General features: G+C 39.6%; 1 protein-coding gene across 1 annotated transcript; it reads left to right on the top strand.

The window, feature by feature from the left end:
• Positions 1-9,034: 9,034 nt before the first annotated feature.
• On the top strand, positions 9,035-14,530 carry LOC103704408 (alpha-1,3-arabinosyltransferase XAT3-like). Its single transcript, XM_008787676.4, has 3 exons — positions 9,035-9,301; positions 9,523-9,636; positions 12,868-14,530. Exons 1-3 carry the CDS (start codon positions 9,205-9,207, stop codon positions 14,064-14,066), a joined length of 1,410 nt encoding a protein of 469 aa, XP_008785898.3. The 5' UTR covers positions 9,035-9,204; the 3' UTR covers positions 14,067-14,530.
• Positions 14,531-15,596: the final 1,066 nt, after the last annotated feature.

Here is a 15,596-nt window from a genome sequence, read left to right as displayed (position 1 = left end):
CGGGAATGATTTAGAAGTTCCAAAACAAAAAACAATGGTATTTGTTAGCAACAACATGATGGAGGCAGTCAATCAATATAGATTGTTCCAAAATCTACTTCAAATCCAACATAGCACCTACGGGTACATAAAAAATGTATTTTTTAATGAATAAATACGATCGCAATCTCGAATATAGAATTCAAAGGGATCGAATAGGAAATGATACTTTGAATTATATAACTATAATAAAATATACGATCAACTAACATTTATCCATTTGAAAAATGGTCAGAAGAAATAGTTTGATCCTCTTATTTCTCGAACTGAGACATCCATGCATATAGATACCAATGTTCTAATGAGAAAAAGAATTTCTAGAAATATTTGTCTAATATATATATATATATATATATATATATATATATATATATATATAAGAAAGCTAATTCAACATTTTCATATTTCAGATGGAAATGTGCTCAATGCTTTGCTCAATGCTGATGGATGTTCATAGGAAACTTAATTATTAATGTGCAAATATGAAGGAAAAACTAGAAAGAAATTAAGCATATTTGGACCAATAAACAATACGAGTCAAACTTATGCACCTTCTAGTAAATATTTTGACAATATCTTTAAAACATTGTAGTAAAAATTAGAAGACCATAAACATGCCAGTCACGAATGATAATAAAAGAGATGTCATAGGTAGAACTGAAAAGCTTGAAGCATAAAGTATAAGAAAGCATTAAGTAGGTGTACATGAGTATAATTGTAGAAAGTTAGTTATGGGTGTATACATAATATTGTTGCATATTGATTCCTATTTGAGACCTATATACGTACATAACATCTATCATATAGGTTAACCAAAATCAACCAAAATATAGATTTGCTATCATTTCCTTGTTCGCATCCTAAAGCATTTCAAAGTCTTCCTATGACATAGCTTGCCAACCTATAGATCTTGACGTATTTGGCTCTACCGGCAGCTACAATGCACATAAAAAGTAAATTAGTAAAAATATTCAAGGAATTAGAGCATAAGAGAGACAAGATGTGTGTTATAGAAAAATATCCATATTTTTATTTGTTTTAACTTTCAGAAAAGTCCAATTAATAATTGGGTATATGGACGAGAGATAGGTAAAGTTTTTTTTTTTATAAAAAAGAATCTTATTAGTTTAGGATGCCTAGAAAAACTATACAAATGATAGATAGAGGCACCAAAATAAATAGAAGCACACAGCACACTTGAATCATATATCTCATTTCTTAGTTATATTTAAAGGGTGGCAGTTTATGATCCGACCCATCAATCCGACCCACGAATGATCCACTTTAAGCAGATTTGGGTTTGATATAAATGGGCTTGGGTTATAAATGGGTCAACCTGTCTAAACTTTTTTATTAAATGGATTAGGTTCAGTTTTAAACCTTTGACTCGTTTAATCCATTTTGACCTATTTAATAATTAGGTTGGGTTATGACTCTATATGTTTAACCTGTTTGAAACTTGCTTAACCTATTTCTGACATGTTTAACCCGACCTGATTGGAAAAAAAAATTTCTTTCTAAATCTGATCCAATTCGGACGTGGACCGTATATGGTTGGCTTTTATCCGAACCATTTTCAGCCCTAATATAATTCTAAGGGCTATGACATTTACCTTTTTTTAACAGAGCAAGTATATCTACAATAAAAAATCAGAGAAAGCTAAATTTTTATATTGTTTTAAAGTCCACTCCTATGTACAACTAGTTTGACCATTTTTATATTAAAGACACTAAATGAATCTAAATTATATAGTTTCTATGCAGGTTACATCCTATGACAGAGGACCACTCCTATTCATCTTCAACTTTCATCCGGGTATCTCGTATGAAACAAATCGTGTTGGGGTCGAAGAAGCTGGGAATATTCATCCTTCTAGTCGTGTTTTTCATCAGATATATCTTTTCTTGTTTTCTCATGCCTGTTCTTTCATTACATGCACAGCATTATAGACCTAGATTTTAACAAAAAATCCAAATAGGTTGGCTTTGGTTAGGTTATATTTAGAGGTAAGTGAATTTGGCACAGATAATATTTAACACGGATGAAATCAACTGTGGTGGACATGGTGAGCTAAAGAGTGATCAGTAACTGTGAAGAACCAGTACCAACTACCAAGAGCTGCTCTTCCATTTGTGACTTTCCAGATTGAGATATTTCAATGTATTTCGTGTTGACATATCATTGTGTTTAAGAAAATAATTTTGACCGTTTCTGCTCTGTTTTTTGAATATTTCTGCGGGAGGGATGGTTATTGAAACTCCTTGGAGGTGGCATTGCCTCGTAGAAGTGCTCAGGTAGGCTGTAACATCTAGAAAAATGTTTTCAATCATAAAAAAGACATGAAGAAGAAATTTTAATTTTTGAAATAGTTGCAATACAGTATGATTATAGTTTTGCTAACTAACACATATGAGCAGATATACAAACTGATGTGAATTTGAGAATGTGAATGCTGCTGCCGCTTGCAAAAGTTTGATTTACATATTTGAGTTGCTAATGGAAATTTGTGTGGGGTTTAACAATTTTGGGTGCTTTCAAAGCCTCTGGATCTATAGTGCACGTTAAGAAGCTGCAGTGATGTTTGTTTTCCAAGGTTTTTCAGAGCTTTGAACAAGCTACATCAGGTGGAATTATGCAGAGGATTACCACTTTACATGATGATGCCATAAATTGATGCAGTTTCTCGGTTCTCTGAGCAAACTACACATCCAAGTATCCAACAAGCTCCCCTCTTTTTATTTAATCTGTTCTTCATTATTGTGTATAACAGTATGAGAGTTTATGTACATATAAACATATTCAATGGAAATTCAGTTGGGAATTCCTTGTTTCAGTGACAAAGCTTTGTAAAATGTGATATAGGAGTGGAAAACACTAAGCAATTTGTGTGTGGGTGATTTAGTAGTATCCACACAGTGGATAAAAGAAAGTGTGGCCAACTTATTTTGGCTTTTAAGAGTACTCCAGATAAAGATTGCAGCCTTTCCAACTATTTGAAATCAAGTATAAATTTGATTGATCGACGATCGTATATCAATTGAGAAACCAGATCCCTGCAGATGAAATATATCAAGAAATCAATAATCAGTTGTCAATTTTAGAATTTATGATAGCTGTTTCTACTCTAAAAGCATATTGTTTAGCAAAAAAAAAAAAAAAAAGGCTATTGCTTGGTGCAATGGTAAAAGAATTAGGTTGGTAAACATAATGGCATGGGTTCAAGTTCTGAAACAGCTACTTTGTGCACAAAAAAAAATGTCAAAGAATAGGTTTATTTATGGTCTGCATTTTTCAGGATCTTGAATTGCTGGTAATAGCCTTTCTACGCTTTTTGAAATCAAGTGTGTACTAATAGCAAAAGTGTATTAATAGTGTCCAAGCAATCAAGTTTGAAAACTTAAAATCAAGAGTAAATTACAAAAATTTCCTTAAGATTTATATTTATTATACTTATACTCAATAGTTTGTAAAATCTACACTTACATCCAGTTAAATTAATGGCATTAGTGAATCCATTTACCTCATATAAAAAGTTAAAATTATCCTTAAATAATGAATAAATTACAAAAAAAAATCCTAAGATTAGGAGTAAATTATACCTTCTGAGATTTATTTTTATCCAACACTTTAACTCATAACTTAACACAATATTAGCCAAATCGTTAACTTAAATGGCACTTAAATGCCATATCAGAAAAAATTTTAAAAATGACAAACTAGCCTTAAGTGATGTAATATCCACCTCAGGCAGAAAATAGCTGTGAGGCGCCATAGCTTGATCTTGATGAATTATCATAAAAGAGTCATGTGTCAAAAAAATAATCTAGATCTCTCAGATAAGTGGATGCCTCCAAAATTTTCTGTTGTAGGAAACTAGTATCAAGATTTGTCGCTTGAGCCAGCCTATTCAGGGTCCAAGCCAGGATATGAAACCACAACTGATACACACTCTAAAAAGAAGAGTTCTCACACACGTAGTGATTTAGATTTTTTTGATGATAGACTGCCAAAGCTATCATAATTATATATGTAGATATAGAAATCCTCATCCACGTAACAATATTAAAAAATCATGTTTATGGTATTGGATAAGTAGAACTCAGAATCAGCAAATGATATACGAGTATCTCCAATCTTTATAACATGGTGGGTGGGGAAGCGAGAAAAAAATCTGATCAGGAAGGACGCTCGTTGTCGGCTGCTGGTCGGAAATTAAGAATGCTCGTCGTCGGAAGTCGGTTGGGAAAGAAGCTTATCGTCAGTCGCTCTTTAAGGAAGGACACTTATAGTGGAGTGGCGAAGCGAGAAAGAAACCCTAGTTACTCAATCTTGAAGAAAAGAAGACTTTTAAAGATAGAAAACTTCAAGTGAAGAAAAGCAGAGATATTCTGACTTTTTATAATAGATAAACGGTTTTACTAATGCTGTCAATTTAACTAGTTGTAACTTAGGGGTGGCAATCGGATCGGGCCAAGTCATTAAACAAATCTAAATCCTACTTATTTCTTAAACAGGTAATCCGACCCGACCTACGTAACCCATTCATTAAACAAATCAAGTCAGGTTAAATGGATTAAACGGGTTAGACAGATTTTTAAATCAAGTCAGGTTAAATGGATTTAAACAGGTTAAACATGTTAAGTGGGTCGGATTAAACAAGTCAAAAATAGGTTAAATAGGTTAAACGGGTCAGGTCACAACTCGACCCAATTATTAAATGGGTCAAAAGTTTAAACATAAACCCAATCCATTTAATAAACAGATTTAGACGGGTTGACCCATTTACAACCCAAATTTGTTTATGTTAAATACAAACCTTCTTAAAGCATGTTGTTCGTAGGTCAGGTTGACGGGTCGAGTCATAAATTGTCACCCCTAGTATACGTGTAGGTTTTACAAAATATTGCGTATAAATATAATAAACATAAACCTTAGAAGGATTTTTGTAAGTTTATTTTGATCATTTAAAAAAAATGACGTAACATTTTAGTCCTATTAAAAATTAACGGTTTGACTAATATTCTGTTAAGTTATAGATTAAAGTATTGAATAAAAATAAATCTCGGATGAGAAGTGTCGGTTTTTTACACTATTGAGTATAAATATAATTTACTCCTCATCTCTAGAAGATTTTTATAATTTATTCTAAAATCAAATAAGTAGAGTGAAAATATAAGGTACAAAGTAGATAATGATTAACAAAGCCAATGACATTCAGTCTGTCAAAGCAATTGATTGCCATGATTTTAACAATTGCCCGTTGCAACAATCAGAGAAGCCACAAATGTTGCACAAAGGTCAACTCAAATTTTAAAAATAACATGGCAAATTTATTAATGTTCAACTGCTTATGATGCAATTTCGACGAGCTTGCTCCCGACAAACATATTCATAACATTCATTTGTCCCCTCTTCTATCCTGTTGTCACCCTTTCTGTACTTCTAAAGAACTCATAGAGTGTTGTCGCCAATTAACTATTCATCCAAATTTTCTGTTGTAATTATAGGCTCTAGGAACCCCTAATAGCCTGCTCCCAAGTCAATTGTTAAAACACTCCAAGATCAAAAAAGAAAAAAACAAAGGAATAAGCGAAGCGAAATCTGGACTTAAGAATTTACCCTTCGCTGCAATTCGAGGCCTAAATTGCAATCGACGTAGACTACAACAACGATGGGCTTGACAATATTGGCGGGCACTTTGGGAGCTTTCACGCTGCTCCCATAGGGCAGCCCTCTAAAGTCTTCCTACCTCTCTCTCATTATTGACTTTGTGAACTCGAAAATTTGATCAAGAGATCAATACTTAAAAATGAGATCTCGCTTTCATCGATGATGCGGAAGTTGCAGCGTATAAGAGTGTATAGATGGTGGCGAACACCAATATGGACGAGTTGCCCACCTTCACCACAGCCATGCATATCCTCACATCATGACGCTTGAATTTGTTGCCGCCTTAAAAAAAACAAAGTTTGCCATCCTTGGTGGTAAAGGGGCTTGGACTCCATTCAAGTTGTTCGGATTCGAAACGCTCAGACGTCGATTAAATTAGGAGACCGTATACCCCATGCCTGGATGGCTCTGTGTAAATATGCTTTCCTTCCATCAGTACTGAGATGGCGCTGGGGTAACGTACTCACACGTGGATAGCCCAGTGGAGTTTCTCATGGGTTAGAGAAGGCACGCGGAAACTTGCGACCCGCATCAAATATTTTCTGGTGGAAAGGGGGGCCCAGTGGGGGCTGCTACACGGGTGGGGTTCTGCCCCTTCCCCTCCCCTCCTATTTTTTCACCAAAAAAAAAAAACAAAGTTTTATGGAAAAAAAATAAGGAGGCCTTTTTTCGTAAAACTCATTTTTTTTAGATTTTATAAACTATCAGTTTGGCAAAATATTTTTCACAAAAAACTACGAAACAAAAACTTCATAAAACTCGTCCATTTTATTCGCTTCTTATAAACTGGATTTAGTAAAATTTAATAACCAAACAGCCCCATAGTCTTTAGATGACAAACCATTGGCGTACGGCATCACCCTACTTAATTCGGCCCGCACATCCTTTAACCCAAGCGCAATTGGACTTTCCGAAACTAAGACCGAGTTAAGGATGGCCTAACTCAAGATTTAATTTATATGGGCTAGTCTTGCTTTTGTAGAAAATCAACGACTTAAATCCTCTATAAATTACTAATTAATGTGTGATGTGATACTACAACAAGCCATGCAAAATTTTGATTTTGTTGCCTAGATCTTGATGGTGGTTTTGCCTGGACCAATGGGCTCACACAACATTAAACTTTAAATTTTAGGAAACCATCCAGACTCGCATACTAGACATTACGGAAAAAAAAACAAAAATACAGTATCTTCATCTCAGCCTTATATCATACTACATATCAAGGGTCCATGATATGTAGCTTGATATGGGGTCGGTAACCAAATTCATTCTTTTGATAATTTGGAATAGAAAGAAAGAAGGACCTCAACTTAAACGGGATGCTAAGGGGCATGACGAACTCGATAATAGGATATCTATAAAGGACTAAAACAAGCTGGACATAATCCAATTAACTGCACCTATTTTCATTTTTGAAATTTGCTAGATATGAAAGTTATATGTACATCTATGACCTATTTATTATTAAAGGTTCAATTTTCAATGAATGTTATTTATCTATCATCATACCTATGATATCTGAATCATTTTGTTATGCACTCGCAGATACCAAAAAGATCTGATTTATAATCTATTTATCTAAACTAAATGAGTATCACATGCATGCATGAGTTCCTCATAAACAAGAGAGAAAAAAAGTATAAATGCATGCATATATATGTTGCATATCCATCTTCCATTTGATTGAGCCACCGTGCAGAGTCAAAATCAGCACCAAATTACTAGCATTGGATGATTGGCCTCTCAAACTGGTTCCACGCCTATGATATGATGGGTACTAGGAATTGAAAGAGAATAGGTTTGTTTTCGCTATCTTTGTGAGCTGATGTATCAGATCATCATTGACAGATCGAATGAGATCTAGGCCACCGTTTTATATATGGTTCCAGTGGGTAGACTCAAATCCAATGAACCATGAACCATGTAAGTCCAACCCGATCCATGCATGCGTCTCGCTTGGGTCCCAGACTCCCAGTTCAAAACGTCAACACAGCAGGTACCATATAGCATCGACAAAATTAAACCTGGCCCAATTTAATTGATATCCAAATAGAAGTGATATTCCCGATGAAAATTGTCCAAAATGCTGGATTTAGTCTCCTTAAATTTGACCTTGCAAGCAAAGGCTAGTCCAATTCGGATCAGATTCTGGTCAAGATAGATCTAGATATGACCTAATCACGTCTTAGGATACATGGTCTATCTAAATTATATGGCCTGACTTGGATTCTCATTTGTGCTTAAACTACAAAGCTTGCCTGTTGCATGAACATAGACAACAGTTAGTCCCTCCCTGTGGGGATCGAGCGGTAGAGCCGACCGGCTCTGGATGATTTTTAGTTGGATGGGGATTGTATCTTTCGTATGGAAGAAAAAATTTTCATCCTTTGCATGGATCTTCGGTTAAATCATACGATCACTGCTTCGAGATCTGTGCATATAGGAGGGGAAAAAAAGATTTTCAGACTGCTTTGAGATATGTATAGAGTTCCATCCTTAACAGTCGACGTCACAAAAGAGGAATCAACTATTTTTCTTGGTGCGAAAGATAGGACGCGAACCCTTTGGAATCGTGTTGGTAGGGAGTGCCTGTCTTGTGATGCTTCCGTGACGATACGAACAATCACGGAAAAGCACGGGGCCAGGCCTCCTCAAACCATCCAACGTCCACCGTCGAAAGCTCGAAAAGGAGAGGAGACACCGTCGGTGGCCATTTTACGATACACATCTTTCACGGTACCTTTTCTGCATCCACTTCCAACCCAACGTAGGAAAAATTCATAAGATCAGCACACCATCTCTGCACCTTCTCGCTAGAAGTAGCCCGGCCCCTACTTTTTTTATTCCCTGCCTTTTCATTCCTTGGTGCATTAGCACATAAAATATGCACACCTACACAAGTCTGAACCCCAACCTAGCGACATGTTTTGGGGTACCTTTCCAAATCCAGATTAGTTCAAAATAATATCACCTTACCATCCTTGTATCTTTAAACATGGAAGATCGTCCTCTACCTTATTTAATCCCAGCCCAAACTTCCTTGGGACATTAACACATAAACTAGTCCTGGAACAAATTCAGCTGAGTCACCGTCGCCAGGGACGTTTTGCAAGAGAAATGGGACGCAAGTGAGGTCGATGGCATCCTTTTATGGAAAAGTGGTTGCGATAATAATAATACTTAAGGGGAGAAAGGCAGCGCACGTAGAATAAATGGCATCGTTAGTGAGTCCCTGTCATGCACCAAATACAAATAGTGAGCCCACGCATCGATCCTCTTTGGCTGTGGTTCTCCATATCTAGACGTCCAAAGAGAAAAGGATAGCAAGGATACGGATAGGTGGGGAGGGGCACGACCTGCAGCTAGGGGTTTATCTTGGCTGGAGTAAGACTTCCACAACAAGAGATCATTCGTGGGGTCTTCTTGTCCCCAGCCAGTATGCGTATTTATCAGGAGTGCGCAATGAGTGCCGTGGCTTTCTTTAGTGGAAGATGGCCAAGGGATCTAGAAGGCTGGTGCTGGGGTTCCTGCTTCTGCTTCTGCTCTATGCCACCTTCCTGCGCTCCAATATCGCATCTCTTCATCTCGGTAATCCTCTCTAAACTCTTCTATCAAATTCTTTCTTTCTTTCTAGTGCTAGCTGTGATTTAGTACGCAGGTGCAACTAGTCATTAGTTTGCATGATGGGGTTTGGAATAGGCTGCGTTAAGAATCTCTTTGAATGTTGCTGAATGAGAAGTTGATTGAGCTGATAAGAGTGTTTTTCTGATTTGCTTGTTTTTTTTTTTTTTTTTTTTTTGGTTCTGAAGGGAAGTTGCAATTACCCCATTGGTCCGATAATCTCATACCGACCGGAAGAAGCGACGGTACAAATGTTGACGATGTGGAGCTCACACGGTTTCTTCTGCGGAGACTAGTACCAGGTTTTCCTTCAAACTGCTCTCTCTTCCTATGATTAATTAAGATACATTAGATGTCGACTGATTGCTTTAACATTATCTAAGACTAGCTAGTTTCTCAAAAAAAAAAAAAAACGTTGTATAGGAAAAAGGTGAGGAAGATTTCACCCGACTCTCTAAGTCGACTCGAGAACCGATAAACAAATTTCTACAAGAAAGCAATCTTTTAGGAAGCAAGGGAGCAACTATGTCAGCTTTTTCGAAATGCTGAAAAGCTTTGTTAATTTGTTCATTAACGCCGCATAGTCACCTCGCACGTAGTAACATTAGCCAAGACCGTGTAATTGTGGGTCAGAATTCATATATTCCCTCGCCTCAACTGAGAATTCATATATATTCTCTGCGCTGCATTCGACATCCAGAATCATTCGACCCTCCAATTTGTTCTGCTACACAAGTACGCAGGCTGCCATTCCACAGCTGAAGCACGATCATGTACCTAGCTTGAATCCAAATCTTTGCTTACAAAACCAAGTTTCATGATCGACGGCCTCCACCATTCCATCACAGCTTTGGGTGATTAAAGCACTCCCACCATGATCAAGACTGACCCTTGACTCCAATAAAAGTGTGGGCATTGATGGCTTCTGAACAATAGAGCTCCCCATTCTCGATAACTAGGATTAGCAAACACTTTTATAACTTGGGAAGGTCGCGTGCTGAAAAGTGGGGGCAACTATTTGAGGAGGAAATCATTTGCAGTTGAAAACTTGGCCAAGCAAGCGTGATCGCTAAGTCATGTTGGTGCTACCAAAAAGTAATCCACGCCCTTATAATTCCTCCAAGCAGAAAAATATATACCTTTTGGCAAATATTTTGTGTCGTTCCCTATGGCTCTCTCTGCATATCCACACAGCTGGAGTCCATATACAGTCTAGAATAAATTCTACCACCACAACGTCTTGCACAACAAGTCGGCCCACAAAGCGTAACCATCAAACACCAACCTGTTCCCATAATCACATATATATGTATATATATATACCATCCAATGTCAGCCAAGACGACAAACAGAACCAGATCATTTTGAGAGCCAAGCTAAAGGTCCTTGAGCTAGAGGACAAGATGATCTTGATACAAATGAAAATGATTTATTGTTGAAATCACTGTACATGCGAGCTTGGAATTGGTTACATGGGGCCGAGTAGCAGCACTAGATGATACTGTTGTTATGTTTGATGTTGCCAACTTAGCATGTGTCAGCACTAATTGCAAACATATTCGGTAAAGCGTGCCATTTTATGAGGATCCGTGTGGACGTGCGTTTAATTTTACATCGGTTGTTCGTTGAATAAATTATAGATTTTTATACAGAATTAAGGAACACAAATAATATCTTTCGACTATTTTAGTGAGATCTTGAATTATTATATACTTAAAATTAACAACTGAAATTTTATGTAGGTGTATAGCAACATTCCAGGCTTTCCAGCATTTAAGCCTCAATTGGAATAACCCCACTAACCGTCCAACTTAAAATTAATGGACCCGGGTGCTTCATTGTTACGCTAATATCAATCCTTCAAGGGCCGTCATCTCAAGGAATAAACTTTTGGTGCGTAAAGTACGGGCTACGAGTTGGAGCGGCAAACTATCTCAGCTGTGGTGGCGTTTGGCTTGTCGTGTGAGTAGCTGACTTGACGTATAAAAGAACTCGGAATAGAATCCGTTCATAAAAGAAGCGGTGCCGACTCGCAGTGTTCAGGACCACGCGATAGGCCTAAAGTGCGCAAAGTTGCCATAAGGGAATTTATGTAATCCTGGCCGTTCAATGTGGGAATTTGTGGCGGACACTTGTTTGTGATCGGCATCGTAGCGTTAATGGCTAATAAATTCCCAAACCGGACCACCTTGCAACTGGTGGGTCTCGTGATGTTTCCTGGCTAGCCAACATTCAACACAATCATCGCTCTTTGGTGGTTACGTGCGATTTCGTCTGGACAAAACGTGGTGTACGCCGGCCTAGACAAGTCTCGCGTGCGAGAGCCTGCATGGATAAGCTCCTTGGCACGTGTTGCCTGCTCAAACTTAGAAATGACGTTTGCCTAAGCACCCCATTTTGTCCCAAGGTGGATGTACTAGTAAACTGTTGCTTTTCACTCCATAGATGCAAGTAGGTGAATTATGGTCACCTGCATTTGACTCGAACAAATCCTCTTAAGTGGTAATGTATCACTTTTTGTCATATAACTTGGAGATTTGTACCATGCAAGACTTCACCCTAGAGATCTATCATTACTATCACATATGACAATACTTTTAGCTTCAAAGAATTCTAGTAAGAAATTCATGATTCCTTTCATGTATACGAACCTCTTTCTTCATCATATGAGCAGAATTATTCTACACAAACTTCTTAACGAAATATATATATATATATATAAAAAAAAAAAATCGCGTGGCTCGCAAGAAATGCCATGTATCTATTTTCTGTGATAGCATGTTAGGCGGCTAACGAGATGTGCTCGTATCCATGTTGACATGTCAAACCAACCAAATAATTTTTTGTATATCTACATATGATGTATTCATCCTTGTATTTTTTTTTTAATTATATTTTTGACATAAGACTGCTTGTCAGATGAGGGTTGTATAACAATTCATCATATATATTAGATCACTGCTCAATATAATTCATTTAGTTTAATCAGCTCCTTCAAATGGATACCTAGCTAGAATTTTACCAGTATCATATATGAAAAAACCTATATCAAAATGATAATGTTATGATAATCAAAGTATTCATGATTGTAATAAACATGACATTTCTGCCTATCCCATGAGATCGCTTAATTCTCACCTTTTATAGAGATGCCTATCATACCCAGGATTTCATCAAAAAAAATGAAGTTATAGATTGAAACGTAATAGCTACCTAATTATTATACGGCGTAGTATTCAGAATAAATATTTTGTTGGAATGCGCGGGAAATCTATAAGTTAAAAGCCATGAACATGTGTGTCAAATATGCCACTCACCTAAATAAAGTAAGCCACCTTCCATAATAATTCAAGTTGTTGTGGCATGTCAAAGATTTTGTTAGTAATCAATTTCAAGCCTCCACAAAATAAGGCAAAAAACACAATCATTTCCTCTGTGTCCATGAGCTAAAGAAAAAAGATGAAAAAAATGTTTCACTTCAGCCTTTCACTTTCACATGCCAAGACAGCTAAATTTTGGTAATGTTGACGCAGGAAAAGCCCGAAGAGAGCTGAGCCAGAATGGCATATCCTGCATAGCCGATCCCGAGTCCGACCTATGCGTCACTACAGACGCCGTCAGGATATCCACGGCCACCTCCTCCTCCCCCGCCACCGTCTACCTCACCGCCGGCCAGCAACTTCGCCCCGGGTTCAACCCTTTCGTCCTCCGTCCCTATCCTCGGAAGACCGACTCCTTCGCCATGCAGCGCACGGCCCCCGTCCACCTCCTCGCCGCCCACTCCAAACCCCCGCCCTGCGACTCAACCCACCCATTCCCTGCGATCCTCTTCTCCACAGGCGGCTTCGCCGGCAACTTCTTCCACGACGTCAACGACGTCCTCATCCCTCTCTTCCTCACCGCCGGCCACCTCCGCTCCCGCGCCCAACTTCTCGTCGCCGACTTCGAACCTTGGTGGACCCAGAAGTACCGCCGCGTCCTCCTCCACCTCTCCTCCGCCGCGAGCCTCGCCGTCGCCTCCTCCCCCTCGACCCCCGTCGAGCCGAAAGTCCACTGCTTCCCGGCGGCCGTGGTGGGCCTCAAGTACCACGGCAGCCTCCTCTGCAACACCTCCGACTCCCCCGGCGGCGTCTCCACCCTCGACTTCCGGCGCTTCCTCCACGACGCCCTCGGCCTCAAGGGAGAGCGTGCGGCAGGGGCGATGAGGCCGGTGCTGGTGCTCATCTCGCGGCGGAGGTCGCGGGCGCTGCTCAACGAAGACGGGGTGGTGGCACTGGCGAAGAAGGTGGGGTTCGAGGTGGAGGTGACGGCGCCGGCGAGGATGTCGAGCGTGGGGGAGTTCGCCGGGGTGGTGAACGGGTGCGGGGTGCTGATGGGGGTGCACGGGGCTGGGCTGACCAACATGGTGTTCCTGCCGGCAGGGGCCGTGGTGGTGCAGGTGGTGCCGTGGGGGCTGGACTGGGCGGCGGCGGAATACTACGCGCGTCCGGCCAGGAGGATGGGGCTGCACTACGTTGAGTACCACGCGGCGGTGGAGGAGAGCACGTTGTATGATAAATATCCCAAGGATAATCCGGTGCTCGTCGATCCGTGGTCGATAAACCGGCAAGGATACAATGTAAGCCGGCCGATTTATACTGATGGCCAGAACTTGACGCTGGACCTGGCGAGGTTCAGGGAGACGCTGTCGCAAGCGTTGCAGCTGCTCCCCCGGCCCACCCGTCCTTGGTGAAGCTGGACGGCGACGACGGATTAACAAAAGGGATTACCAAGTACCAACCACATTTATTTCTTGTAATTATGAATCATTACGTATTAGCTAAAGGAAAGCAATTATTTCCGATTTGACATGGATAAAGTATAACAATTCAAAGCCTGTGTTCGCGGAATGAAACCGACCAAGATTCTGGCCAGAATCGATCATTGAGTAATGGTATGATCGCAGTTTTTAATAACTGAGCGAAGGTTGCCACGAAATCCCTTTCGCTAATAGTTGCCCGTGCAAGTGTGTCCACCGAATCGTTGATGTAGTAGTGGTGGATTATGTGATTGGTGTATCTTCACGGAACAAGATGTAGTTACGGTCTACTTCGCATGCACCAGCTTTGCTGGGACAGTTCTCGGCGGGTTACAGGAGATGTATCAAGTGGCCAGTTTGGCCCCTTTTTTTTATTTTAAAAAAATCTTCTTTAGCAAGCAAGAGTGAGTCCTTGGGAGAAATTGGTGGTCTAAGTCTCAATCGAAGTAGATTTCAAGCATGCAAACTTTTTTATGTCATATTAGAAAATTCATCATGACAAGGATATAGAGAACTATTATTGTTCGCTAAGAAGTAGAAGTTGGCAATGTAGAACACGTAACCATTTGGATCCAATGACCGATGAAAACAACTACGTCCAAGCTCCTAATGGCGTATTCTCAACGCATCTTTCTATCTCCTAGCCCTCTTTTCGAGTCCGAGCTCCTCTCTCCCCTTTTCATTCATGGCGGAGGATGATCTGGACCTTTACTGGGAGGTGAATCTATCTTGGAGTTGGAGGTCATCTTCCTAGCTCAGCCGCCGCACAGCCGTCTCCAACAGCCATGCGCTCGCCGTCTTTCCATCTCCTGTCCCTCTTTTCGAGTCCGAGCTTCATTTCCCCTTTTCGTCCGCGGCGGAGGACGATCTGGATCTCCACTGGGAGGCGGCTACGAGCAACTCCATCTCGAAGGTCAATCCATGGCCACTGGCTACCTGAACTAAGAAGCAGCTCGTTGAAATAATTTCCTAGATTACTCATTTAACCCGTCCAATATAACTTGCTGCTCCAGATTGCAATATCAGAAATAAAAATTCTTAATGCACGTAAATCAAAATTTTAGGACTGAAAAGAGGCGTTAAGGAAAAATGCAAGAGATGCCGCCAAACATATTCACTTTTATGAGTAGATCCAACAATCAAACCATTATAGTGGCTTGATACATATATGTATCCAACATTGGTCCAACAATCATCGATTATTGTACAGCACTCTGCGGTGCAAATTTCGCATCGCAGAGATTTTCGATTATAAATCAAGAAAGACAGGTAAAAAGGAAAGAAAGAAGAAAAACATAGTTGATTCACAGCCCCTCGCTCGGTTGCCACTCAACAATGAAGGCCAAGCCATGTAACAAATCTATGGTTGCTTCCTTAACCATTTTTCTATGAGAAATAGGTTCGTAATCTTCCTTTTCTGTCCATTTTTCTATGAAGGATAAAATTCCAGGAAAACAAACAAAC

Source organism: Phoenix dactylifera, chromosome 8 (assembly GCF_009389715.1).
Source record: "Phoenix dactylifera cultivar Barhee BC4 chromosome 8, palm_55x_up_171113_PBpolish2nd_filt_p, whole genome shotgun sequence".
In the NCBI taxonomy this organism is placed as follows: Eukaryota; Viridiplantae; Streptophyta; class Magnoliopsida; order Arecales; family Arecaceae; genus Phoenix; species Phoenix dactylifera.
The sequence above is the reverse complement of the archived record's forward strand: the minus strand, read 5'-3'. Positions and strand labels throughout refer to the sequence as shown.

Excerpts from the sequence above, each read along its gene's own strand:
- LOC103704408 (XM_008787676.4), top strand. The coding sequence starts at position 9,205 with ATGGCCAAGGGATCTAGAAGGCTGGTGCTGGGGTTCCTGCTTCTGCTT. Across the intron at positions 9,302-9,522 it reads TATCGCATCTCTTCATCTCG|GGAAGTTGCAATTACCCCAT; the intron begins GTAATCCTCTCT and ends TTGGTTCTGAAG. Across the intron at positions 9,637-12,867 it reads TCTGCGGAGACTAGTACCAG|GAAAAGCCCGAAGAGAGCTG; the intron begins GTTTTCCTTCAA and ends ATGTTGACGCAG.